Source organism: Xiphophorus hellerii, chromosome 20 (genome assembly GCF_003331165.1).
Source record: "Xiphophorus hellerii strain 12219 chromosome 20, Xiphophorus_hellerii-4.1, whole genome shotgun sequence".
Classification (NCBI taxonomy): domain Eukaryota; kingdom Metazoa; phylum Chordata; class Actinopteri; order Cyprinodontiformes; family Poeciliidae; genus Xiphophorus; species Xiphophorus hellerii.
This window is the reverse complement of record NC_045691.1, coordinates 28,258,673-28,285,753: the sequence shown is the minus strand read 5'-3', so window position 1 is coordinate 28,285,753 and position 27,081 is coordinate 28,258,673. Positions and strand designations below refer to the sequence as shown.

Here is a 27,081-nt window from a genome sequence, read left to right as displayed (position 1 = left end):
TCCATCTGCAGCTTTTTCATCACCCTCTTCATTCCCCTTACGCAGCTGCTCCCCCCCGTCCGCCCCCAGGCTCCCTATTTAAAGCACGGCCCATTAAGAAGAAGTGAAAGAGAGCGCTACCCTGAGAGAAAAATCATCCTGGGGCCGGCTCCACCGGACCTGGCTCGACATACCAGCCTCTGTTTATTTGAACTGTGAACCTGCATTTGAAATGTGTGTGTGAAAGTAAAAGTGCAAGCGTGTGTGTGCAGGGGAGAGAGAGAGAGAGAGAGAGAGACAGAATGGAACGTGTGTAGCCAAGGGAATGGCTTCACACAAAACCCACTGTCTCACCCTCTGATTCCTTTCACACCTCTCTTAACGTGCTTTTTACGCGCATTTATTTCCCCCGCGGGCTCCTGGCACTCCTCGGGTTCTGCAGGCCACAGACAGGCCTCTGTGTAGCCCGGTTAAGGCGAAACCGAGCTGAAAACAGACCTCTATCACCCCCTGTGGAGCTCCAGACACAGAAATAACACTGTCCTCCTGCTGACCCACACATGACATCGCAGGAAGTGTACAATAACTCTTGTTGTGAGCAACACAACCCAGAATGCACACAATTATAAGTACAGATTAACACTGAAAGTGGTTTCCAAGAAGACTTTAGACAACGGTAGGAGGCGTGTTGGGGAACTGTGAGGTTAGCGAGGGTCAGGTTAAAACTAGACACCGAGACATTGCTTGGTAACTGGAATCAGGTGGTTTCTCAGTCCCGATCAGCACCGACTGGTGAAGTGTTTAAACATTTTGAAAAAGCCTTAGACAGAAGGATGGCAAGATGACAAGACCTAAGAATCAAAGGGTGTTTTCACACCTGATAGCCCTGTAGACTTGGTTCAATTGGGGATAAAAATAGAAATATTTTACATTTTCAGCTGGTACAGTTCGCTTTCACACCGCATCGTGTCGAACGATCCAAACTAATTGAAAAACATGTTCATCTCCTCGCTTGTGGGGGCGCTGTACCAAGAACTACTGGAGGAAACGACATGAAAACCCCAGAAGAAGACATGAGCACAACTTCCTTCTTCACAAAATGTAAACAACAAACAAATGGAGTAGCGTCATATTTTGGCGGTTGTAGGATTTCTCTTTTGTCTTTGGGAAAAGACCTCCCAAGTCATTGCTCCCTCAAGCGCTAGACTCTGACGTTTGTTTCGGTTGTACTTACCCAGAATGCCCAGAGCTATGGTTAGCATCCTGCTTTTGGAGAGGTGTCTGGTTCGCCTGTATCCACAAATGCATTCAAACTACACCAAAATCCACTTTAACAGAACTGAGACCTAGATTTTTAGTTAGTCTTTTTGGTCTGCATCAGTTTGATTGCACATTCATGCCTCCCCAATCGAACCAGACATTCTAGACAAATGAACTAAGAGTTTGATTAAAGCAGACTAAACAGCGTTGGTGTGAATGCACAATAAGACGTCACGGTTTCAGAGGCATGGGATTGACTGGAAGAAAGTGTGAGAAGATGAACGGCTGCCAAGCATTCGAACAAAACAAAATCTCAAACAGATACCAGAGACTACAAGCAGGAAATAGAAACACTTAACGTTGGAAAAACAAATACAAAGAGCAGGGTGAGTCTAATTGGCTGGTGAGCATAACAAAGCAATAAAAGTCAAAGGTGTGGCCGTTTTAGTTCGGATGAAGTCTGAATAGTTTGACACGAGCAGCAGGTTCATCGCTGCTAGAATGTGCTGGGTCTTAAAAAACAAATTGCAACACAAGAATAGAAAAGTGGGGGGAAAGATTTTTCATCAACTTTGATTCTTTAAAGGGGTTTATAGATACTAAATGTAAACTGAAGCAAAGGTGACATTTAAACGTCAACTGCGTAAAAACCGTGGCTTACTAATCTATAAAAAGGCATAACATGTCAAATCGCTTAAGAGGCACTACAGAGTAAGAGCGCTCTGGCTTCTGTCTGGTATGTGGGCCGGCATACCAGCCAGCAGAATACACCCCGGACTGGAAAGGCAGCTCCATGTGACTAAGAATCTGCTATGCCAAAGACTGTCCCAGCCACAGAATTCAATGCTGGAATCGGAGTTATTGACATTGACCGTGCTGTTCCACAGTGGAAACACCAAGAATGTCCCTTAAAGAGGGAATAAGAGAGACCCACTAAGAAAAAGATCATAAAAGCAGATCATAAAAGCACATCAATGAGTGATGGACTGGCCGAGGGAGGAATACATAAAAGATGGTGTGAAAAGAAGAGTGCCGTTTTGAGACAATGCACTGGCAACACAACAGAGGGAGGAAGCACATGGTATCACCAAACCCATCCATCTGCAGACAAGCCATATGCCAAAAACGTTCACGCATTCCACTGAATCAAGCCGTGGGTTTGTCTTGACGCTGGTTCGGCCCTCATTGTGATGTAACCTAACAATGGCACAAGAGGAGAAGGCTGTTTAGGAACACCCCCCGACGGACTAATCCATACTTACAAAGCTGCTTGGATTCGATCGGTCAACAAACGGGTAAGATTTCCTGCAGCCTGATCCGGCCACACGTATGGGGCCATGTGAGCAAGGCAGGCCGCAGAACGTTACCAGCAAAGAACTGTCTAAATAATGGTTTCAAACCAAGAAAAAAGAAAAAAAAGAAAAGAAAATCCACCAAAAGACTTGCTGTGTTTCTACATCTTTGTACTTTTGGTTTTTTGATTATTCTGGTTTGGCAAGGAACAAACAGTGAAATACCACAGCAATGCATAAAAAAAAGAAAAGAAAGCTAAAGCAGATTATTACTCTAACTTTCACCAAACAGGTAAACAATGAACACCACTTCTTTAGCTTAGACTGATCTCAACAAGAAAGCACGTCAGCGTGTGACGTTCCATAGCACAAACATAACACAATAAGCAAAACATATTAATTACAGTGGCAAAGTAAACAGAAGTAATAAAAAGCCCACTGGTGTGCATAAAGCAACACAGTTTGGAGGAAAACTAAAAGGAGAAGATAAATTTTCAAGGGACAGCAAACAGGCTAAACCAATTACAAACCGGGTATTGAATTTATTACTCTGGTTATTTTATTTAGCTTTCTTTTGCCTTTCGCTGCTGCTGGAGCCAGGGGAGGTTGTCCCCTCTCAACCAATCACACAACACAAATCTATCAGCGTCAGATAAAAAAACAAAAAAAAAACCCCCAAAAAAACGTTATCTTGTGTAGAAACTGTGTTATCTGATCTTAAAGCTATTGACTTTGCTACAGACATCTGGAGTGAGGAGGTTTGCTCGATGTCTTTGCTTAGCTTCAAGGCGCGCTAAATACGAATCCTCATTGATAAAAATGGGGCTGTGGAGCATGTCCAGCTGTTTGGTGGATACTCTAGTGCAGAGCACACGAGCAACAGATGCTAAAGAGATTGGAAATTGACAAAGAGAATTCTTGTCATGCTGCAAGATAATGCAAGAAACATGCAAAAAAAAACAACAACAGCAACAACAAAAAAGCAAGAGATGATTTCAGCACGGGTTGCTTGGTGCACACCTCTCAGTCAATCGTCGGCCAAATTTGTCATTTTAGGTACTTCAATCTTCTGCAAAACCACTGGGTAGTCAATTATCGCATGATAATGACTTCCAAACGAGTTATTGCACCACAATGTCCGAAACGGACCAGGATTCCGCATCAGAATCCCGTTCTTGATTGCAAATGACTCAAATCAGTGTCAGGGACAATAAATATTGACCAGTTCATTTGTAATCTGGTACAATGGAGGAGAAAAAGACGTAAACCCCGAATCAACTGTCGGCTTAAAGCCTTTGCTCAAAACGCTGGAACTCTTGGAAAAACCTATCGCTGCTCTATTGATTACAGACTACTTTGCATTTAGCTGTTGCAACTGACCCGCGCTCTCCATCTGATCCTCCAAATACCACTGATCCCACCAAGAGATTGGTGTGCTGCTGGTCTATTGTGGACCGTATTGATTGTTCAAAAACCAACAGCGAGACATTGTGAAGCCACACTGCCGGGCCACACTTTCATTTTCCCCAGCATGAAAGTGCACTGAATCAATGCATGACGTGAATAAGTAGGGTTTGCCGAATGCGATGACAAGCCACGTTGGCTCAAAACCCGAGAAAAGATACACAGACAATTAGACAATAGGTCATAAAAATGTGTCCTACGTTGGGAAACGGATGTGAGAGAAAAGAGTATTTTTGATGACACAGCCCCTATCTCGGGGCGAAGAAAACCGTGCCTGTGCAACAGCAAAACCTCTCACATCTGGGACACATTTAGTACCCATGTGCAATGAATTACATATTTTTGGAAAGTCAGCCACGTTGGACTCTGTAATCTGTTGGTGGGATTTTATTCCTGTTGTTCATGGTTTTGCCTGTTGTGACTTCAGAGCTTGATTTTGTTTTACGAGAGAAGCTGACAAAGATATTGTTAAGGAGACAAAAATAAAGAATATTAAAAATCAGCTGAATAACATCCTGCAGACTCAACGTAGCTTTTTTTTCTTTTCTTACCAAGAGGGAGTTTTCACACTGCGAGAGCCCCTCAGCTGCAAATAACTATTTTAGAGCAGAAGGGTGAAATTTGTCACCCTTATGATCGGCAGGCTCGGCAAACGCTCGAGTTCCTGTGTCGGCGTACAAACTGTGTTCATCAACTCTGGCTAACTTCACAACAAGTGGATGTAGCTTAAAGGACAAGAGGAGGACAGAGCTTTTGAAGTGTAGACACTCCGGGGAACTTCTCACAGAGCGCTCAAAGAGAAAAACATCTTTATTAAGTCTGTCTGTTGAAATATGAAGGCTACCGCTAAAGGTCTTTCCACTCCCACTATCATTTGAATTTTGTTTTACTGACTTACTGGAACCTCTTACAAATCTGGTCATTAAACAATTCAACCCAATAAAAAAAAAAAAAAAACACGACTGTTTCATTTGTTTTAATGAAAAAGCCTCTTGGGACTTGTTAGCTAAATTATGCGGCAAGTTGGTAAAACAAAACAAAAACTCATTGTATGTACTTTCAGTTAAGTAGACTACCATCAAACTAGCATAAAGATTTTTAAATAAAATACATCTTGCTTACTTTTCAATACTCACTGGAATAAAAACATCCTTTTTTTCCAGACTTTATGCTAAGCTAAGTTAAGCTGTGCTGTATTTCTTTCATGCAAAATAAAATGATATCTGCATGTCCAAATAAAGATAAACCAGTAAAGCTATACCATCCTTCAATTACTGTAAGTATATAACTTCACTTTTGCATTTCATCTCCAGAATATTTTTCTGCTTGATAATTAAATGTAGAAGAAAATGTTTTCATTTGTTAATTCCTGACCGAATAAAGCAAAGATGCTGTCACTCCTACATTAAGACGTATGTTAATGTATTAAAAAAAATGCATGTTAACTAGATTTAAATGACAGAAATTTAAAGGGCTTCTGTACAATTTTGCAGTTTTCTGGAAGCTTGTTCCAGTTTTTTGATGTAAAGAAGCTGAACTCTGCTTCTCCTCAAATTTGTATGAAAGCAATTCTGGATTAACTTTTCAAATAAGATTTTAAATCTGCGTCCCAATTTTATAATTACAGAAAAAAAGCCATATTTCTTTCAATAAAAAAAATTAGCCCAACATTAATTTTGTTAACAAATCAACAAATTGTCTGTCGACTGATCCATATTTTCATTCAAGGCTGTTATATCAAGGTAAAGCCTTGACATGTTGTTAGTTCATCACAGGACCAACAGAAAGAGACATTATTCATATTATTCAAATAGAGTCACACCTAGGCGTAATTTGCAATCCCAAATTTATCTACTATACATATTTTATTTAGACTGCGGGAGGAAACCAGAGAACATCTATTCATTTATTAAGAGAAAAAAAGGCCTGGACTTGGCCGGGATTTGAACCCAGGCAGTCGCGTCATCTACTCAAGTCAGGCATCAGACGGGACTGTCTGTGACTCACTAAGTAAATGAACAAAAGAACAACCAAATAAACCAATGAGTGAATAAACCATAGACTTTTGTGACATAAATCTTAAATCTCAACAAACAGTACTCAAACGACCCAAAAAATAAAAAATAAAAAAAAGAAAAAAAAGAATGTGGCCTCAACAAATGTTCTGACAACTCCGACCCAAAGCCTGTACAGGCTGTCGGCACCCACACGCCTGCTGGAGACGCAGCACCGTGACGAGATTGGCTTTCTACGGCGAACACTGAGCAGCTGAGCGCTGTCAAGGCTACTGGCCACACAGCCACTAGTTAGATCTGTGGTGTTGCTCAGCCACATCTGGTCAGCCTGGATCTACTCAGTGATGCATTATGGTCTACTGTTCAGCCAAACCTCAGAGGTTAGGGATTCTTCCTTGGACTGGGTGTATATAAATTAGGATGTGTATATTCTATACCGCCCCATCCATCTCACTTGCATTAAAAACTGTATATAAATTTAAAGCAGCTGCACCCTGCCCTAAATAACATAGCTGAATAAGGTTCTTTGTAAAATGCAAGGCCCATGATAACACCTTTTGTGAGGGCTACAGTTTATCTTGGCTTAGTTTGGAATTTTAGCCCAAGGCCAAAAACATCATGCTACAGAGGAAATGAACTAAGGTGAAAAATCCGTTAACTCTTCAAAGAAGAACTGCTTCTTCTTTGAAGATTAGGATTTGGTCCAAACTGTAGTATTGGTAGATATTTATGAAGTAATAAAATCACAATGAGTAGATCATCAATGGCTGTCAGTTTAGCTTAGAGATGGAATTGGGTCATTGCCTCTGAAAGCAGAAAAACTCTCTAAGTCACTAAGGGTGAGTTTAGTCCATTTTCATCGAATTGTAGTTTGCTTGTCTAGAAAGTCAGTTTTTTTGTGGAAAGTGTGAATACGCAATCAAACTCTAATGTAGACCAAAAATAGCAAACTCCAATCCACTTAAAAAAAACAACTAGGTCTCGGTTTGGTTGAAGTGAACTCTGGCGCTGTTCGAATGCATATGAATGCAAGCAAACTGGCGACCGCTCCAAAAGCAGGAAGTGAACTATAGCAAAGGGCATCCTGGGTCAACAGAGCCAAAATCAATGCGCGAGTCTAGTCTACAGGGAGAAATGGCTCGTGGCAAAAGAGAAATCCTACAACAACAAAAATCTGCTTTTTCAATTAGTTTGGATCATTTAACACAATGCAGTGTGAAAGGGAACTATACCAGCTGAAAATGCAACAACTGTTGCCATTTTTGACCCCAATTGCACCGAGTCTACCGGGCTATGAGGTGTGAAAACACCCCGAGTCTTGAGTTGCCTTGAGTTTGCCATTACACTGCAGCTCAATAAGCTTACTTTGGATGTACCTAGCAGATCTCTCTCTCGCCAAGTCAAAAGAATGGATTATAAAACTGATCCAAATGATTTTTTCTGTGCTTTAAAGTCAATGAACTCATTGCACAGTGCTCTCTGTTTATGAGCACAATGTGTGCTTGGGAATATGGCGGAGCTGACTCGGCCTGTTATGTCTTGCCACACACAAAGTGCCATAAGTTTTCTTGTTCCATCCAACTCGTCCAAATACAGCCTTTGGAGGCCAGCCTATACTGCAAGTTGCTGTTGCCATGCAATACATTATCACAGTTTGGTAGTGTGATCGTTAGTGATTGCTGGGAGTGATATGTAGCCTACATGAACAACAGAAGACGTTATCTTCCAGCCTTCGTTTAACTGGATCAAAGCCTGGAAAAGGATGTAACCAGAGGGCCTGGATCTTTATGTGTCTGGTCTGGGAAATCATTATCAACAGAACACAATGTTGAGTTGGGGAAAACTCGCCGCTTACTGGGCCAGTGGTAAAGCACTTATTCTGAAAGTGATTAATGGGGTTGTCGTCACTCTGGAGAAAGGGTCAGAAAATGCCTCAAGTTGGAAAATCTCTTCCCCTGTTCTGAATTTATTATTAAGTGTTTACTGAAATAATAATAATTTAAAAAAAAGACTGTTGTTGTGAAGCAGCAATTTAGTTAGTAATAAAACTTTGGGTCGATAGACGAGATTAATGCCTGCAGATTGGATTGGATCAAGATTTATCACCATAAAAGTCAACTTACGAGTTTCAGAGTGGAGAAACAATCACGTTTAAACTGCAGCACGTATCCTGGTGAAGATGAGGAAAACAGCTGCATTGTTTTACATGTACCTTTGGATTGTCTTTTTCTTACTATGGAGGAAAATAAGAACATAGTTTGGATTGATACTCAGCATGGAACGGAAACACAACCTTGGCAGTCTGGAAGGGGGAAAAAATTGAAACACCACACAAAAGCCCCTTCACTTTATCTGGAGTGATAAAATAATGGAGAAAAATGTTGGCACTCGAGCTGTAAGTGAAGGATGACTCTTACCCAGCAAGGTATTGGATTGTAACAATGTCATGTCTGTTTTTTTTTTCTCCCCCAACATCGTGGTGGTGAGGTTTTCTCATCTAAAAGGCATCTTTGTTTAGTGTGAAGTGTGATGGATTTAAGCTTTATTAGAAGAACGTCTATGGCAGGTCTGTCAGAGAAATGATCCTGACACGACGGTAAAGTGGACAGTTTGATGACGATACAGAGCAAAGCGTGATGAAGCTTCAGTACAGAAAAAAAACAAAACATTTCTAAGTGCATACACTGGAGGACGGAGAATGGTTGAGCTTTATTGCAGACAAATGGACTGGTGCTTTCATTAAGATCTCTGACATCTTCGGTCTACAGTATTGATTCTGGGGCCAAAAGTCAAATAGAAAATCTGCCCTACTGGGAAACTGCAGAGTCTGAGAACAATCAGATGACTCCTGCTTAAAAAAGTTCCTCCGTTGGCTGAAGAATGAGGAGTGGAATAATGAACGTTTATTTTCAAACTCCATCGAGTTTGAAAATAAATTCAGACATAAATTCACAAGTCCAGAATTTATGACTGCCCAGTCGGTCGGTTGCCATGTCTTGGTAGATTTGCAGTTGTGTGTTTTTTTTAAAATTATTATTATTATTATTTGTGGATGAGGGATTCATCCATTCTAACTTCAGCTTTGTCCATGACCTGCCTGGTGTATTCCTTGGTCTTCGTATGCTCTTTGTTGACTAACATTCTCTGACAAAGCTCACTGTTGGAGAACAAGCGGCATCATTTAAATTCCACTTCGCATTTATGCACTTCACGTTGTGCTGATCTATTGCAGAAAAGTCCCAATCACATAAATTGCAGCTTGTGGTTGTTGTAACGTGACAAAGCATGGAAAAGTTATGGCTGCATAAATACTTTTGGAAGGGCACCCTTTGTGAAATTTGTGTGCTGCTGCTGGAGGGGAGAGCGATAGGAGACACCTGGTGTGCGAGAAACCAGAGCAGCATCTAACTGTATTATACAGATTAATTAAGAGCCTGAATCTGTTTCCTATTATCTTTGAATGCTTGTTGATGGGGGTCCACAGCCACATGCACCGCTGTGTGGGGGCTTGTGGCCTGATTAGATCAGTGAGACCCATGTGGAAGCTTTTTTCCTATCCTCAGGATGCTGCTGTAACCAGTAATAACTTACGGCACTGCGAGAGTCTGCATAAATAAATGAAAAAAAAATTATACTAATAAGAAGGTGGTAATTTCTGCTGCACAAATGTATCAGGCACAAACAGAGAGTGTCTTCAGGAAGTGTGTCCTCTGGGAAGAAAATGACGGAGTGGAAGAGTGTGTGAGTACAGAAATCGAGGAAAGGGGGTTGGAAGAAAGGAACAAGTTGGAGGTCATTGTCTGACTTCAAAGCACACCCCCAAACCCCTGCTCCAAAAAAAAGAAATAAAAAGTGCTCTGTCTCTAAAGCGCTGCTTTATGATGCAGAGTCTGACACACACCACCAAGCTACTGGCACTATGTGTGTGTGTATGTGTGTGTTTTATAGCCAACAATAAGAGAAGCCTCCATTGCTGGACGGATTGGTAGGAGGCTGGGGGATGGTGCATTAGGGAGGGAAACCAAACTTTCTCCACTAACTAGCTTTGACATGAACCAAACACTGGGACCCTTATAGACTCATGTCTGGACGCTCTGGGATGAAGGCGGCGAGCGCTTTTACACCCTGATGTCACTATGGCGAACTACATGCAGGAAGGGAATGAGAATGTTAAAGGAGCTTTACAACACGACGAAAGCTGTCTCAAGTGAGAGCTGGGACTATTTTATCTGCTGCAGGAGGCTTGTTAGAGACTGGAAGAAACATTATCTCAACCCTCCTGATGCATGCACTGGACCTGCACACAGTCCTACGCATATCAAGTACTGTCTTTGAGGCCGGGATCTTTTAACAGCTCTATGGCAGCCAGGTCTGCACCAAAGCATTTAAGAATACCAATTAAGTTTTGACCCAGACTTAAAGGCCAGTGACGAGGCCCCTCTCTTGCTGTCTTATTAACGTTACACGCTCTGCTGAGGGTACATGCAAAGAAACATACAACACACACACACACACACTTAGAGGGAATGTCTGCTCTAAACCAGAGTCTCCAAAGAGTTTTTGCGGCGCTAGTGGCTCGTATTTTTTTGACAGTAGGCAGACAGGAAGGAGGGTTAGGAGGGGGAAGACATGCGACAAAGGTCGTCGGGACCGGGAGTCGAACCCGCGACGTCCGCGTCGAGGACTAAGGCCTCCAAACGTGGGGCGTGCTAACCCCCAGCAAGCTACTATTTTATTTATTAATTTTACGTTTTTTGGTAACTCACATCCAGAGAAACTTTGTTACGGAATGAGAGAAAGTCAAAGTGTCGGATGAGAATCTAAATATTTAATTTGGAGACAGGGATTACATTAGACATGCTTCTCTCTAGTTTTCTTTACATTCTAGTAAGCAGAATAGGAAAAGGTAAACAAAGATGTACGTTAGGTTAGATTTATTTATTTATTTTCAAAAAAGCAACTTTCAGTCCATGCCGAGTAGTGAAGGGAAAATCTTTCAAGAGCTAACATGTGAGCTCTCTCAGTTCAGGCCATTCTTCTGATCCGCATTCCTCTGTTTTCAATTACGCCTAATGTTTATCTCTCACTCCTTCCTTTGGTTTCACAAATCAAACAAACCTACATGCAAACTTGCACTGCTACAGAGACACAACAAAACCGCCTGTACTCATCGAGACAGCCAACAGCATGTGTCCGTATGAGGGTTTGCTTATGTGACCTGGGCAGCTTTGGGTCAACTCGTCCTGCTGGCAATTTTTGCGCAGCCATTTTGTTCCCACGGGTTGTCGCCAAGCCTCTTGCTACGTCTGTTTTGTACCTGAAAATAACCTGGTTATTAACCGATGCATACCGATGTCAGCAGGGTGTGACGAAATTGCGGTATAAAATATTACCATATTAAACCGCCACAATATTTCTTATAAGTCAAGTCTGTGATGCAAAGTGCTATTCTGTTGCTGTTGGCATAGACTTTGTCTGGTAAGGTTAGCCTATGTTGTTATTATGGGATTTGAAGGTATTTGCTTAAGCCTGTTATACTGTAGATACGTATTTTGAAGGAAGAAAAAGAGCGATTCCTGAGATGCCTGATTATGCTGTCTATGTCTGATCACAATGAGTCACATAACACCCTGTCTCCAGCATGGTTTTAGCACAAAAATAAGCACCTATGTGCACTAGAACCTCGTGACATTACAGTTATTTATTTTTCTCTTCTTAGATTTTTCTGATTTCAGCGCAGCGACAGTTCTGTTTTCTCAATCACAGCTGGACCAATGCAGGTCACTAGGTGGCCACAATGGTTCCAGACAGCAGGGGGTTAATCTCTAATCCATTAGTGATTAAATTATTGAAAGTCAGTTTGTGAAACTAATTGACAGAACGAAACAGAGCCTGAAAAAGAGGATTTGTGGCAGGTAGCAGAACAAACTAACAACAACAGTAGAGAAACATGTCAGGAGAGTCAGAAGGCTGTTCTGCTTGGAAGATGGCGTGTTTGGAAGAAGATCAGACTACAAGCTGTGACTGTATGAAGCCAAGTCTAAGAACACACACACACACACACACCCACCCACACACACACCCAAACACATAACACCCTGAGTTAGATAAACCAAGATATGCTCCAGTTCAAGTCTGCCAAAAATGATTGTTTCCTTCCTTCCCCCCATATTGCATAGAGTCGTACCACATAGTACAATTAATTGAATTTGATTCTCAGGTGACTGCAACATTTGTTATCCAGTTGGATAACAAATTCACTTCCAGCTAGTAGCTTCTCTTAGTAGCTTTACGTGGCTCTTAGCTATTCTCTGACTGATGTGAACATCTTTCATCGATAGAATGTTATCCCGATACTTCTCATTATGAAGCAACATTCAAAGAAATGGGCCTCCGAGTGAAAAAATATCAAAATATGGTTGAAATAAAGAAAGAAAATTATTTCTTAACATATATAAATCTACTCTAGTTAATAGTAATTTTATTTCTTTTTTTTTTCAGTTTGTGTCTCTGCTGAAACTTTCAAGCATTTTCTGAATGTCTTAGAGAGCCCCTCTACGTTTTGGTTTAAAAACAACATAACTTGGATATCTGCCTTCCTCCTTCATTACAAAAGAGGGGACAGTGAAGAAAGACATGCACCGTTCCTGTCCACCTTTGCGCCACACTTCTCCTTTCTCTCTGGCTGCTCTGGTCTGCTGGGATTGATCAGTGATAAATCGCCTGTTGGCAACGTTCAGGCATTAAACCTGAGTCAGTCAGTTCTGCAACTTCTTAATTCAAATGTCTCCTCTGAAACATTGTCAATATCAGAAAGTAGAATACTGGAGAGTAGAAATGCAAATAAAGTGCATTGTCACACTGTTTCCTCTTCAACGCAAAGTAGCACACAACTGGAAGGAGGAAGAAAAAGAAAACAAGGGTTTTTTTTGTTTTTTTTTAAAGAACTTTCTGAAAAGTGTGGCATGCATTTGTATTTAAACCCGTAGTGTTGTGGTCAAGATCACTTAGTCCGAGACTTTAAGTGAGGCGAGACCAACGCTGGGTACATCACACTTTTCATTTTGGCTTTTGTAAAATAAAAAAAATCATTTGAAAACCACATTTCCTTCCTCTATACAATTAAACGTCACTTTGTGTGGTTCAAACACATCAAGTCCCAATAATATAATAGCAGCACTTTGAAGTTTGTTGTTGTAACATAAAAAAAAACTGTAAAAAAGTATAAGAAGTGTGAATACCTTTGCAGGGCTCAGCGAAGATTAGCTTAGTACAAGAACAAAATCTGATTTCATAAACATACATGCAGACAAATGCAGAAAATGCTTTCAGTTATTTCCAGAGGAGGATTTCATTTATGTTGCTGACTAGAAATAACGGAGGAGTGCAGCTCGAGCAGAAGTCGCTTCTCAACAAAAAATATTTTATGACAACATCTGGGGGTGAACGGGAGGTTTCGGCGGCGTTCATCCTGTTGCGCAATCAGGGACGCAGGCAACCGCACGCGGGCCCCCGTCTAGAGGGGGACATTTCCAGATTCCCCCCGAATGCCCCTGCACTTTGTTGACATGAACTTAAGTTCCCGAGACCTCCAGGAAAAAAACGCACAAGCGAACTGCAAGCCCAAGCGCACTGAACGGCATTTGAGATTCAAAAACAACATCTGTTCGGTCTCTGGTAGGCTTTTGTTAGGCACATCAAGAAAAGACAGCAGGAGAAACACCGTGAAGGGACAAATCAGATCTACGAGACATCTTGAGCTTGGATGGGAGACGTACTGAGCCTCGCTGAAGCTTCATAACTTGGTTTCACATGTTTTTGGAATCACAGACTTAGATGGGTTTTGTGCGATAGGCCAACAAAACGTAATGCATAAAAAGTGGGGTGGGAGAGGATACATGAGGTTTCCAGACTTTGTGCAAATAAAACTCTAAACAGAGAGGTATGCATTTGATACCCCGAAATAAAATCCAGCATAAACCTGTTTCTAAGATCCATGGCTCACGTGGGAATTTGTAGACAGCAAAACGTCATCAAATGTGGCTTCAGAGGGAAACATCGAGATCCACTTCGGCCTTTGCTTGTGGAAAACTTTGCTTGCAGCTTTCCACAAGCTATTTAGGTGATGCAACAAAAAAAATGCACTCTGGTTGGATGAGACCAAACTTGATTACTTTTTGGACAGAAAACGAATAGACCACATCCACCTGAACACAATCCACCACATTTAAATATGGCGGTGCCAGCATTATGCTGTGGGGTTGCAGCAATGCTTGCAGAAACAGTGAACATATAGCCACCATTAAAGCTAATTGTGTGTCAGAATGACCACCAGTCCTAAACTCAGGTGGAAAATTGTGAAAAGCGCTGAAAATTGTGAATCGCAGACACTATCAAATCTGACTGAGCTTGAGTTGTTCCACAAAGAGTGATGGGTGTAACATTCAGCCTTTGGATGTGCAAATTTGGTAAATAACCCCCCCCCCCCAAAAAAACGCAGGTTTAATTGGAACCAAAGGTAGTTTTATGAAGTTTTGACTCAGGGAGGCTGAATACGAACTCGTACAAAACTTTTCAGATTTTAATAAGCAATTTTGAAAACCTTTTATCCTCTCACTTGAACACAAGACACCGTTTTCGTCTACACATACATACATCGGGGCTAATGTTTTAAACTCTGAGGCAAATTCCTCGTTCTAATCTTTGGGATCTTCACAGACCTACAGCGGTGTTTACATCTTTCCAGCGTTGCTTCTTACTACGATTTACGGCTGACGTCACGGGCTCTCAAACGTCTGCGCTTCAGAGAAACATCGAGATCTACTTCGGGTCTTGCACGGTTACCTCGTTTACATAAAGCAAACATTTTAATCTGCATGCGCCCTAATTTGACATCCTCTCCCAGACCTTCCACGCAAGTGGCAGATGTCTTTGTTGATCCTCTGGATCACGAAAACAACGAGCGTACAGACTTGAGCGCAGACACATGTAAACAAGCGGCCGACCGACACAGGCTTCTCCTCTCTTTGCACTGAAGATGCATTGTTCTTCGCACAGCGACAAACTGGCAGGTTGACATGGGGGGGGGTTGCGTGTGTGTGTGTGTGCCGGTGATGGCGGCGAGGACCGCAAGACAACATGTCTTGTTTACTGCAGAGGAAGAATGTAGTATTTGTCTTGATTTCCATCACTCACACATGTGAGTCTGGGCAAGAAAAGAGAGAGAAAAAAAGAAAACAAAACAAAATGTCCTAGAGCATTACAAGCCTGTCACACTGAACAATGGGCTGCTTCACTAAAACCCACACTCCTGCCACCCCTGGCCATGGTGGCGAGACGGAAACAAAATGAAGGTAAAGGTGTGAGTATGTGTGTGTGTGGGAGGTAGGAAGGAAGGAAGGTATAATCTGTCATACGTTTTAGTGTGTAGAAAAATGTGGTGAAACTTCTGTCGGCGTGTGTGTGTCTGTGTAGGGGTGTGTGTGCTCCCTGGCTGTGATTAAGTAGGTCTCGCGGCCGTGCCAAAGCTGCGGTTATTCTCCGGCCAGCGGCGGAGGCAGAAGACCAAAGATACTTCATTATGGCCTCATTCATCACCTCCGGGACAGCTCTGGCACCGCTCTCAGGACCCCGCTCGTCTCCTCCCTGCAGTCTCCGATCCACGCTTACGGCTTCGCGAGTTCATCGTTCCAGAGCCTCGCCCCGTCTTCCTCGCCCCGTCTTCCTCCCTTGGTTCACCTGCCCTCTGTGGAACCTTCCTCCTCTTTTCCCCTAAGCAGACACTTCCCTTTCTACACGCTTGTCTAATCGCCTCTTCCTTGTTGCTTACCTTTGTCTAACCTTCACTCTATACCCCTCTGACTATTTTTTAATTAACTCTCACTAATCCACTGCGTCCCTCCATCTTGACCCGTCCTCCCACGCTTTCATTAGCTCCCTCCAGCTCATCTTATCCTATTTTTTTACCCCCCCCCTCCCACAACTCAGCACATTTGTCATTCCCATTACCCCTCCCTCGCTTGCCTCTATAATTGAGTTTGACCTTCGTCTACCAAATTGGCCAAGCCGTTGTACCCCTATGAATCCTCACCTGATCAGGATGAAGGTGTATTCGGAGGGTCAATGGTGGATGACAGTATGATGGGGAGGAAAAAGAAACAAAAGATTGGTGTGTGTCCAATTCAGATCTCAGATATCACTGTGGGCTTGGCAAGGCAGGAGATTCTCATGGTATAATAACAATAAGTGAAAAAAACTCTATTAACACATAACATAATCAGTTGCTTATATTCTTACTGGTGCAAAGAATAACCCGTTATTAAAGTTACAGAAATGTAGAATAAACGCCAACTTTGCAGTAGTTTTTTTAAGTACAGAATGCTATCTGTTTTTACTTACCTGCTCTCTGTTGTCTAATACTTGGAGAAAAAACAAACTGATACTATCAGCTTGCACGTAGCTGCTTAACAAACATGCTTCCCGGTGCCTCGCCAGCTGTTTTTATATTTCAGATTTACCTTTTCAAGAGTGATGGGAGGCAAGCATATAATTTCCACACCATGGCTGTCTGAGTTTTTTGCAACCAGAAATGTTTCCAAGCACACAAACTTGCATTTGTTACTCAATCACACAGCGTAGTTCCCTTGTTTCAGGCAGCTGACCAGCAGTTTAAAACAACGGGTGGCAGAGAGTTTGAGAGGTCGATTCAATATGACATTAAGTCGCAATAACAAAAACTTCAGAGTCGACTCAAGACTTGTGAGTTAAATACTTGGGACTTGACTTGGGCTCAAGATCTTGGTGCCTCTTGCCAATTTTGGGGTCCTGATCACAGCTTTTAGAGAGTTTTAGTCATTATATTAGGGTTTGTAATTTTTTTATCTGACAAACCCTAATATAATTATTAAAACTCATTAAAAGCCACAGTCACAATCAGTATGGCTCCCCTCTTCAGAACCGAATCCCTTTTCAACTACCTCTTGCATGGCTTGACGTAACTTGACTCACTTTTTATTTGTTTTACCGAATCCAGCTGAAAATGCAACGTCAGCAGACTGCTGGTCTCACAACAGATATTCAGTTACAAGAATCTTAAATGTGCCATTTTTAAAAACACACACAGAAAGCGACTAATGGAAAACCTCTCACAAAAACACAGCGGGCGCATTGGAACAGGTGTCTTTTAAGGGGAGACTTGCATGAAGTAGAGCTTCAAGATATTCGAAAATACCTAGATGTTGATTTTATTGACAAATACTGTACCTTTCCCGCGTTGGCTTCCAACAATCTTCTGTGACTTTACCGTCTCGGGCAATCATCGATTGGGACAATACCCGTTCAATACCCGTTAAAATCTGTTTGACATTTTAGAAAATAAGGAGTTTGTAGAGGGATTCAACTTTGCTTTTTTTTCTTTTTTTTTATAGAGTAGAGAGTTAAATCTGTGAGACAATTTGCTAAAACAATAGCATAGAATAGGTGAAGGCACAGGAAGCCAGTTAGCAGGGCTCTGTCCAAAACTCAGAGGGTTTTCTGCCAGAACACACAAACGCATTTCCAGACGGTTTCTGTTCTGCTGGCCAATTCGCCTCCCATGTGAGAAAACAGCAACCACATAAACCTCAAGGAAGAATATAAAAGAATTTAAAATAAATACGGCTTGCTGTGATAATTACTATGAACATCATTACAAGCAATTCATATTATCCAGTCATTTATTTAAGCACAATAGCTAATATTAAAAATATCATTGTTGTGTTTTGATGTAAGGTATTTCATTTTCAAAACCACCTTTTTCATGTTGTTTTCGGCAATAAACTAACGAGTAAACTGATTTCCCAGTCATGTCCTCACAAATCTTTTTAGCAATTACGTTTAAGTGGATTTTTAGTTCTTGCGCTGGACTTTTGAGATTTCACCATCTGTAGGCCTGAATTACTCCTGCTAAACCAATTAATGGAAGCATTTCACAATCACAATTTGTGAAATGCAGTTGGCAAATCCAACTGTGCCGTCACCATCGCTGAGTGACTACACAGGAGATTTCAGGGGACGGATTAACTATAGTTTGTCAAAAATACACAAAACTTTGAAGAAACGTAGTCTGGTAGTCTCACACTGCTGCCGAACAGATTAAGCAAAAATAAATAAATAAAAACTAAACCTGATTTATGAGTCTCTCTGTGTTTTTTTTTTGTTTTGCTTTTGGCTTCTGATTTAGGATTAATGCCAACTCCACTGTTCTGCGCAGACACCGGGCGTATTATTAAGTCACACAATACATGTTGAAACCACAATGTAAACCTAGAGGTTTAATAATAATAATAATAGATTTTATTTATAATGCCCTTTTCATCTTGAGAACTCAAAGGGCTAAAGGCTTGAATGAACTCAATTATCTTCAGTATTTTACAATGACTATTGCGGAGGCCTCAATTTTTACCACCAAATCTCTACACAGAGTTTTGTGTCGAGTTGTTTAGAGCACTTTTACTGAACGACTTGCATCAACATGTACAAGAAGTTCATGTTGGAGAGCCTATCTGTGTGTGCGTGTGTGGGCGTGTGTGTGTGTGTGTGTTTGGACCACACATGTAGGAAGCCTACCTGCTGTCCCATATGGTTGGCATTCTGCCTAATTAAAGCTTTTGTTGCCCCACAAGCTGGGTGAATTACCATAAGGCCTCCTCGAAGTCCTGTATTTATGGCAACTCAGCATTATAAAGAGGATATAAAGAGAGAACACAAGTCTTATTTCTCTGCATGTTGCCACAAAGACAGCAAAAAGTTCCCAGGCAAGAGGGTAAGTAACAGACACGTTGCATGCCTGATATTTAAGTGTGGCAAAAAAACAAAAGTCCTTTCGATATTCAACGATAATCACATCTGGCAATGGGCTGTTAGCTATGATTTGGTTTTAAAAAGTCACGCACTCAAAACTTTTACGTCTTATTGTTCCTGTGGTTTACATTTTTTTTAATGAGATGTCAAAGAGACTGGAGCTTTCTCTGCCTTTAAGGAACATGTACACAGCATGTTCCCTTACAATGTAGATGTAATATTCTCTTTAATGATCAGTAAGAGAGAGGCTGTACTCACTCCTGCAGTTTCCCAACTCGGGGTGTCATCCTCAGAAAGCTTTTGGTGTAGATAAAAACCAGCTTGAAACACCAATCATTAAATTTTAGTATGTTTAAAGCTAAGCGTTAAGCTTCTTAATGGTTTTTGATGAGTTTTGCTCATACAAAGTGAACTGGAATGGGGCTGAATATTACTAAGTTTTACTGGAGTTTTATCTGCTTGTATAAGGCGTTAAAGAATTTAGTGCTTCCTCTCCACTTAGCAACTTTTATGCACTGCCTCTGAGCTAGCTTAAAGAACACTACCACAGTTTCCCCTTGCTGGAAACAAGGGGAAACTGTTAGGGAAACACGTTTTGTTGTTTTGGAAAAATTAAGCACCAAAGAAGTCAAACTGTTTGTGTGATAGTAATTCGTTTTGCTGGCAGAAACACCGAGGATACTGCAACTGGCTAACCATTCACAGAAACATTGCTGGACTTGCATTTGATCAACTCTAGAGCAATGTAGGAATTTTTTTACGACTGAATACATTTAAATTAGATACTCTGAACAAAATTTGAGATTTTAAAGCCTTTATAATGCATTAGAAAACATGAAAAGGGAGCGCCTTAGAACGCCGCTAACATTAAAATCACAAAATGATCAAATCAAAACGTGCCTGGTAAGTTCCACACCGGTCAGATATTTTAAAACAAAGGTTACGTGTGTATTGTTAAAATATTTTCTTTTTCATTTTTTTATCTCAATTTGTGTATTGTGCTTTTTAAAAGTTTTCTTACACCCTCACTTGAAAACCACAACTACATTCAGCCAGCATGCACCAAAATCAAATGTACGTTTAATAAAAATGATTAATGACAATATTATAATTGTAGTAATCAATATCACAATTTTAGCAGCGGTAGGATTTATGTGTATTTAAACCGTTAGAGAAAGAACCATGACATAATGATGTTTATCCCAGAATCTCATACCAGCTCATGCCAAGTCACAACATCTTTGAGCTGGAAAAAAAAAAAAAAAAACTCCCTCAACAGAAATACCTCCAGACATGTATGAGACCGGTCAAGGTGACAGTTTTTAACTCTGCAGTGTGTCTTTCACGCTCTCACTCCTCATCTCACAGCTGTCTCTGGGATTGGCAAAGAGCGTCCTGAGGAGAAGACTTATGACACGGAAGTATTAACACATGGATCATAGCTGGAGCCAGAGGCTATAGCTGCCGACTGAGTCACCGAGTAGAAACCCACATAATACTTACAAATCAAAAGCTATTCACCCGACTGAGCGTACCACACTAGTTCGTCACTGTTCTCCACCAAGTGAGAGAGTATTTTGTGCGATGAATGCAAATTCTACTTTAACAGCTTGAAGTTCTGGGATAAAATTATGTGTGAGGTATTAAGTTGATCTCTTTTTTTGAGGTTAGAGTGGCTCCTGTACAATGGGAAAATAACGGGGTGGTTTGGACCAAAATCAAATGAGCTTGTTGCTAACTCAGAACTCAGCTATGTGCTGCATTTCCGCATTAGCTCACACAGGAAATGGAGGATCGCTGCACATCCCATGAAACACGGATATGTCTCCATGTGGGTGATGAATTCTTGACGGCACTCTATTCGGGTCACTTCCACAACCATGCCAAGAGTTTGAGCAAGGAGATAGGTGGACGTCTGGGGACTCCTTCATCACTCATAACTCATAACTCGACATTGGAGAACAATGCAACAAAAGGAGAGATAGTGCGAGAAAATTTATATATTTACTTTTTTAAATGACTAAAAAGTGATATAAATGGTCAGTCAGAGGTTTAACTGAGTGGCTTCATTCTTCACCGATGTCAACGTGTGACCACACAGCCGTCATGTTTTCTAGGAACAACTGCTCTTATTAGGTCTTCTGTTTTGCTACATTTTTGAATTTGGGTTGTGTTTACCAAAGGTATGTTGAGTGATTTTTTTATTTTTTTTCCCAACAACATGCTATTGTTCTGCGTGTGTCTCAGCGTGACTAAAATTCAATTCTGAAAGATGTTCATGGTAACAAATTTAATCTGTGTAACCTAATCAAGGTGTGGGGAGCAAACAAAGAAAACAAGACGGGTAGAGGGAAGATTGGAAGTAATAGGTGGAAGGTCAAACGCCTTTATTTTAGTTTTTGCATTTTCAGTTGTAGGATGGTAGCTTGGATTCTCTCTGTATATTTCATTTCTGTCGACTCCCTCCCTTTCTTCAGTCATCTGTCTCAATCATTGTTCTCCTGGGCTCCATCTTTCTCACTCGTTCCTCCCCCCGTCCACAATCGTTCTCATCTCTCTTTTGTGAAGTAGGCGGAAACAGACTCCCGTGTTTGACGGACAGCTCCCGAGTGCCGACATCTCCTCGTGGTCGACCTTATCAGTGGATGTGCTTAGCAGAGATGAGTGGCAGCTGGCTTTATCTGGCTGCACTCTTCACCCTCAGAGTGTTTAATGTAGGTGTGTGTTTATGCAGATTAAAGACCAGGCCAATTTGAGCAAACATGAAAAGCACACAGACGCAGAATTAAAAAATTCAATCTTCATATAAGCTGCTGTCAAAATGATTTCTATAGGTTGAAAAAAAAAAGGATGTCAAAGTGTGTAAATGTGAATAAATTAACTTCATTTGGGTTAACATGAGGTCTTATTCCATCTTTGAAGTATGTGTGTTGGTTTTGACCTGCCACTGTTTTGCATTGTGCATTTGGGTAAAAGAGGTCAAATTCATTGTCTCTTCTCAAATCATAACAGGGAACATTACTGTTGTGGTGGCATCATCATTTTGTTTTACTTCATTATTCTTGGAAATATAACCACAGGTGTTATAGTCTGCAAGTGTCCAAAGCAAGAAAATAATTCAACTACTGGCTGAACTATTAAGCTAATAGCTAAATAGTTCAGCACGGTGAGGTGAGTAAATCTTCACCAGCGCAGACAGAGCGTATGCATGGTGTAGAACGATTTCAAGTAATGTTGTAATTGTGTCTTTGCTGCTACATCTGTGATGTCCGTGCCACAGAAACATGCGCTACGGTGGCAAACACCCATAAAGGTCAAGCTGATAAATATGATAAAAGCTGCATATCGTTTTAAAACGCTAGATAAATACGCAGCACAGTGATACGGCTGCAATTAAAATACGGTGCAGAGATAGATTTAAAGCAAAAACGACCACTGAACCCAACTGTTCCCCATTAAAATGTCTGCTTACACACTTTCTCTATCGTTACCTTTTAACTTCCCCCCCAGTCAACAGATTAACTGCAACTGAGAGTTTAAAGGCTTCGTGACTCATGAAACGGTTAAATTGGCTTTGCAGCTCCAAGAATGACAAACTGTCTATTCAACCAGCTGGCCAGCAGGTATAAGGCAAAACACACTAAGACTACGACTGAGTGGCGCATCAGGCATGTCGCCGTGCCGTTTTTGTGATCATTGCCATTGTCTTGCCGCTTTGTAGTGGAACCGTTTTGTGAAAGAGGAAATGATGGAACTTCAGCAGCAACACTAAATTTGAGAAGTTAGAAACAAACTCATTAGAATTGATTATCTGAATAGCTGCCAAATGAATTGTATGATTATTTGCTAAAATAGTTTCCACATGGCATAACAAAAAAAGGCGCAAGTCATCACATATCTTACATTTTTGCACTTTAAACTTTATTTAGCTTCTAAAGGCAGCTAGCTGTGCCACAGTGCAATCGCTAGCTTGTATCGGGATCATTAAGTGTAGATTTGGTTTCAGCTGAGCTGGTCCTCTTTTACATTGCTGCTACAGCTGATGGAAGTCCCCCTTACATTCCTCACTAATGATGTGATCTTGTTCCTATGTAAAGCTTGCCCTCTTTATAGTCAAGCATGCATTTTGGGTTTGGGGAAAAAAAAAAATCTACTTTGCAGAGGGGGGGGTCTCTGAAATTCAACGTTAACAGCAAACATGAGACATATAATCTTCAAGACAATGCAGTCAAATCTCCATTAAAGCCACAGATGTAATGAGAAGCCGCAGCTTTGATTGTGAAGCTGAAAATGGAAAGCGGATGAGTGGCGCATTTACTGCCCTTTTAGGAATTCAGATGATGAAAGATAATAAGGATTAAAATCAATAGGACTAATCGATACGGCTCTAAGCTGATACACTGCTGAGAGCTAACTCCTCCATATTGATTGGTTCGCAGCACACAAACAGAGGCAGTAGGACAAACAGCAAGAGGAAGGATGGGGGTTGTGGATGAGGCAGGACATCACTCACTTACCAGATCAATCGCCACACTCACAGAATGCCTCACTTTCAAAATTTTATTCGCCCTTCTCTTTTCTTTCCACCATGACCCTCTCCGCATCTTCTGGTGTACTGTTTGTAAGATCAGAAAAGAACTTGTCTTGCATTCTGAATAAATCCTCCATAAAAAACATGTTGAAACTAATTATTTCTCACAGTTTGCTGATAACTAGTGGGGTTAAGAAATGCTTACTACAAGGGATGACTACTAACAATGCAAACTGTTGGCCTATATAAGTTAAATACTAATAGGACACTTTTTAACTCGCTGAAACTTTTTTCTGTCATATTTGAGGTTCAGTATTTAAAAATGTTAGTCACCAGTACACTTGGCACCGGTTAAGTAGTATTTGTCAGAAATGCTCAGTTAATGACAAGTAGGACTCAAAAGTTCACTAGCTGAAGCCCTTTTGACCATGGTTTCTAATTTTTGCAAATCAAAAATGGCCATTACTTCACTAATCAAGCTCTAGCTTAAAACAAAATGCTTAGTAACAGATTAATAGCACAGTTTTTTGCCTACATAGTGAATAGCAAAGCCTAAAACATCTACTGGTTATCTTACTGTAACATTTTAAGGGGACCGTATTATGTAAAACTGTTTTTCTTTTGACTTTATATCATGTTATAATATTATTCCCTCATCAAAAACATACCTGGAGTGTCGCTTTGATTCTTTCATGAATGTTTGAGAAATCCTTTAATCTCAAGTGACAACCATTCAGCTGTTCAAAACACCTGAGTGGACTTAGCTCCGCCTTAGAGGCGTAGCTCCTCCTTGGAGGTGCAGTATCCAAAATTCTGAGCTTCCATCTCCCAGAGCACCTCTCCCTCTCGGTTCCTCCACTCAACTCCTTCAGACTAGCCAGCAGCAAATAGCAAACACCTGGTGGAACTGCGCATCTGCTGAGCTCATTATACAAGCTACTTCTCAGTGCAACGCAGGTAAAAATATTGTTAAAGGCTTAAGAGAAGAGCAATGTTGTGGTGTCTTCCTGAAGGGTGAGTGCTGGACTTACTAAGCCTTAGCATACTGTAAACAGCTTTTTATAGAGCTGCTTTTAGACTAGGCGGCTGCTCAAAAGCCAGCTATATTCACCATGAACTGCTTTAAGCCCAAAAAGCTACAGAGCTAACTCCGCAATAAATCCAAGCTTCTTTTTGAAGCCTTCACTCGGCTCACCAGCATCTCACGCGGCGTTGCCATCAGCAGAGCCAGCAGCATGTCAGTGTGGAATGCACTCTGTCAGTCTAAAAACACGTTCACGTAACTATTACGAACAGTTGGGCCAGCACTGGGCCTCACACATGCAAACTGCTCCAAAACCTGTCACATTTAATGTGATCCAATCACGAGACTCAGGGAGCCTTCAGTACCGTCCGTTAGAACCTCGTTGTACTTCTATATATATAGCCATCTGCTGACACAGTCAATGGCGTTGGTATGCAGAATTAGACAAGCCATTCTGGCACGTGCAGGTTAAAACACATGGGAATCACAGACATATACAGTACACACACATGTGTGTGTTGTAAGAAACAATAGTTGACATGCGGACTGGACCTGGAAGTTTAGATATACGGGCCTGGTTTAAAAATAAGGAAGGCATGTGGCACAGCTGTGAGATGTTGGCAGCTCACTTAAATCACAACAGCTGAAATGACAAGACGACGCCTCCGAAACGACTTTTCCTCGTCTCTTTTTTGCTGCTGTCTTAGTTGCTGTTTCGCCATCAATTTTTCCTAACCCATTAGACAAACTTCATCAAAAATGTTATACCTAAAGGAAGATATGTTGACGGGATGCTGATCCATTCACACCATCATTCATGTATCTGTAGTTCTCGTTGGTTCATATCAGACTTTTATGAGTATGAAATGGTGCAGTGTACTGAGGACTGTCTTGTATTGACAGTACATCATTCACACACCAGGAGGACATTTTGTACTATTTGAAAACGGATCTTTTAAAGTAATTTTCTATCATCTGATTGCAGTCTACTGTTGAGAAGTGCAGTTTTATGACTCCAATGAATCCTTTATGGCAGATGGATGCCACTTAGACTCAAAAACAAGTATTAAGTGATTTGTTTTCATATTTAAAAAAAGTAAACTTGTTAGTATTAAACTGATGACAGGCTGGTGAGAAAAGGAAAAAATCCACTCTTTTTCAAATATGTGTACCAGATCCAGCAGAAACCAACACTCTTCATTGTGCAATGCTGTGATTGAGGGAAGAAGTCTCAAAATTAGCAACTTTCAGAATCGGTGAAGGCTAGAAAAGTTTACGCAACTGTCTTTTCTATAGCTCTTGATTTATCTATAGATCTTCCCTGTGATTCTGTAGCTTACTGACTCAGAGTGAGAGACCATGTAGAGGCTCAAGAATCCTTTGAAAGTGTTTTGAGTTTGTTAGCCGATTAGCCGCAAGTTTCCTTTTCTGACACAATAAATGTAACCACTTTTCAACACTGTTCACTTATTGAAAAAAAAAAATTTATGGCTCAGAGCAGCAAACAAGAAACCCCAGAAAGGGGAGAAAGTAATACTTTAAGTTGAGGTGATGATGAGGAGACAAGTGGTGTTGCTTACAGGTGAAAGCGTGAGTGTGCAAGGGAAGTCCCTGAATGGACAAGCTATTCAACAGATGAAGTGATCACAGCTGACCACCGAGCTGGTTGCCGAGAAGCCAAACAGTCCACAACATTGACCCCACCCTTTGCCTGCCAACAGCAGTCAAGAGTTTCTTTCGAAGCTCATTCCCAGCCCAGACTAATCCCATAAATGTTCTCTCACTCTTCTGTGCTGACATCATGTGAGAGCAGGAAGCCAAATTACCTTCATCTGAAGATTTACAAGATCACAGAGGACTTAAAGAAAGGCTAGTCCACATAAAAAAAAAAAAAAAACACTCCAGCATTAAACATTCACATATGTTTGCGTCTTTGTATCTATTTGGGCATCAGTAAGAGTGAGCAAATATATAAAAGCAGAGCGGCTCATTAGGCTTTCTAAAGCGTTTGGGTGGGTTTTTACAAAAACACCAGGAATTAAAGACAACAAAGTCTCTCGAAGAAAACGTTTACAGTTCATTGGTCCAACGGTTATAAGGCACAAAAACCAAAAACTATCTTCAGAACATTGATAGAATGAGAGAGATTATTCGCAAGAGGGAAATGTTCAAACTGTTGCCGATTGTCACAGAAAAAGTTTATTCCAAGCCAAGTCTTAGACTCTGCAGACCTCAGTTAACATATTAATGCCATAGGTCATAACAGTACAGTTGAAACAATAGTCAGCAATAATAACTTTATTCGGTTAAAAAAAAAAAAAAGAACATAATACGTTTTAGTTTTACAAAATCTGCATCCGAATACAGCGCAAGACTCCTAGAATAATGTTGTTGCCTCGAGACAGACAGGCAGGACCAAAGCGGAGATGTTTGGCTGCCATAATCCACGGCATTGAAATCAAACACAGCACAAACATCTAATATCAGTCATGTAGTTCATTGGAGCTACAGAACAGGATCGGAAAAATTGGGAAAAAAAAAAAAGTTGGGTTGACTACCAACTCCTCTGTAATCCAAGGAGGGTTTAAATTTAAGAGTCTGATGTGAGGTCATCTGCCTGACAGCTGAAGTTTGGCTCAGACAGAGTCATGTAATATGAAACAATGAGCAGAGCTC

At 41.1% G+C, this 27,081-nt stretch overlaps 1 protein-coding gene across 2 annotated transcripts in view; it reads right to left on the bottom strand.

The window, feature by feature from the left end:
- Positions 1–27,081, bottom strand: part of prickle2b (prickle homolog 2b) — a 104,348-nt gene that overhangs the window by 35,828 nt on the left and 41,439 nt on the right. Inside the window, exon 1 of one of the 2 annotated variants that reach the window (XM_032549632.1) lies at positions 1,214–1,470. The exons of the other annotated variant lie outside the window; for it this stretch is intronic. Coding sequence (XP_032405523.1) covers positions 1,214–1,287 — 74 coding nt within the window. The 5' untranslated portion in view covers positions 1,288–1,470. Of the gene's footprint in view, positions 1–1,213; positions 1,471–27,081 lie in introns of those variants that run through there. 2 annotated transcript variants of the gene reach the window in all.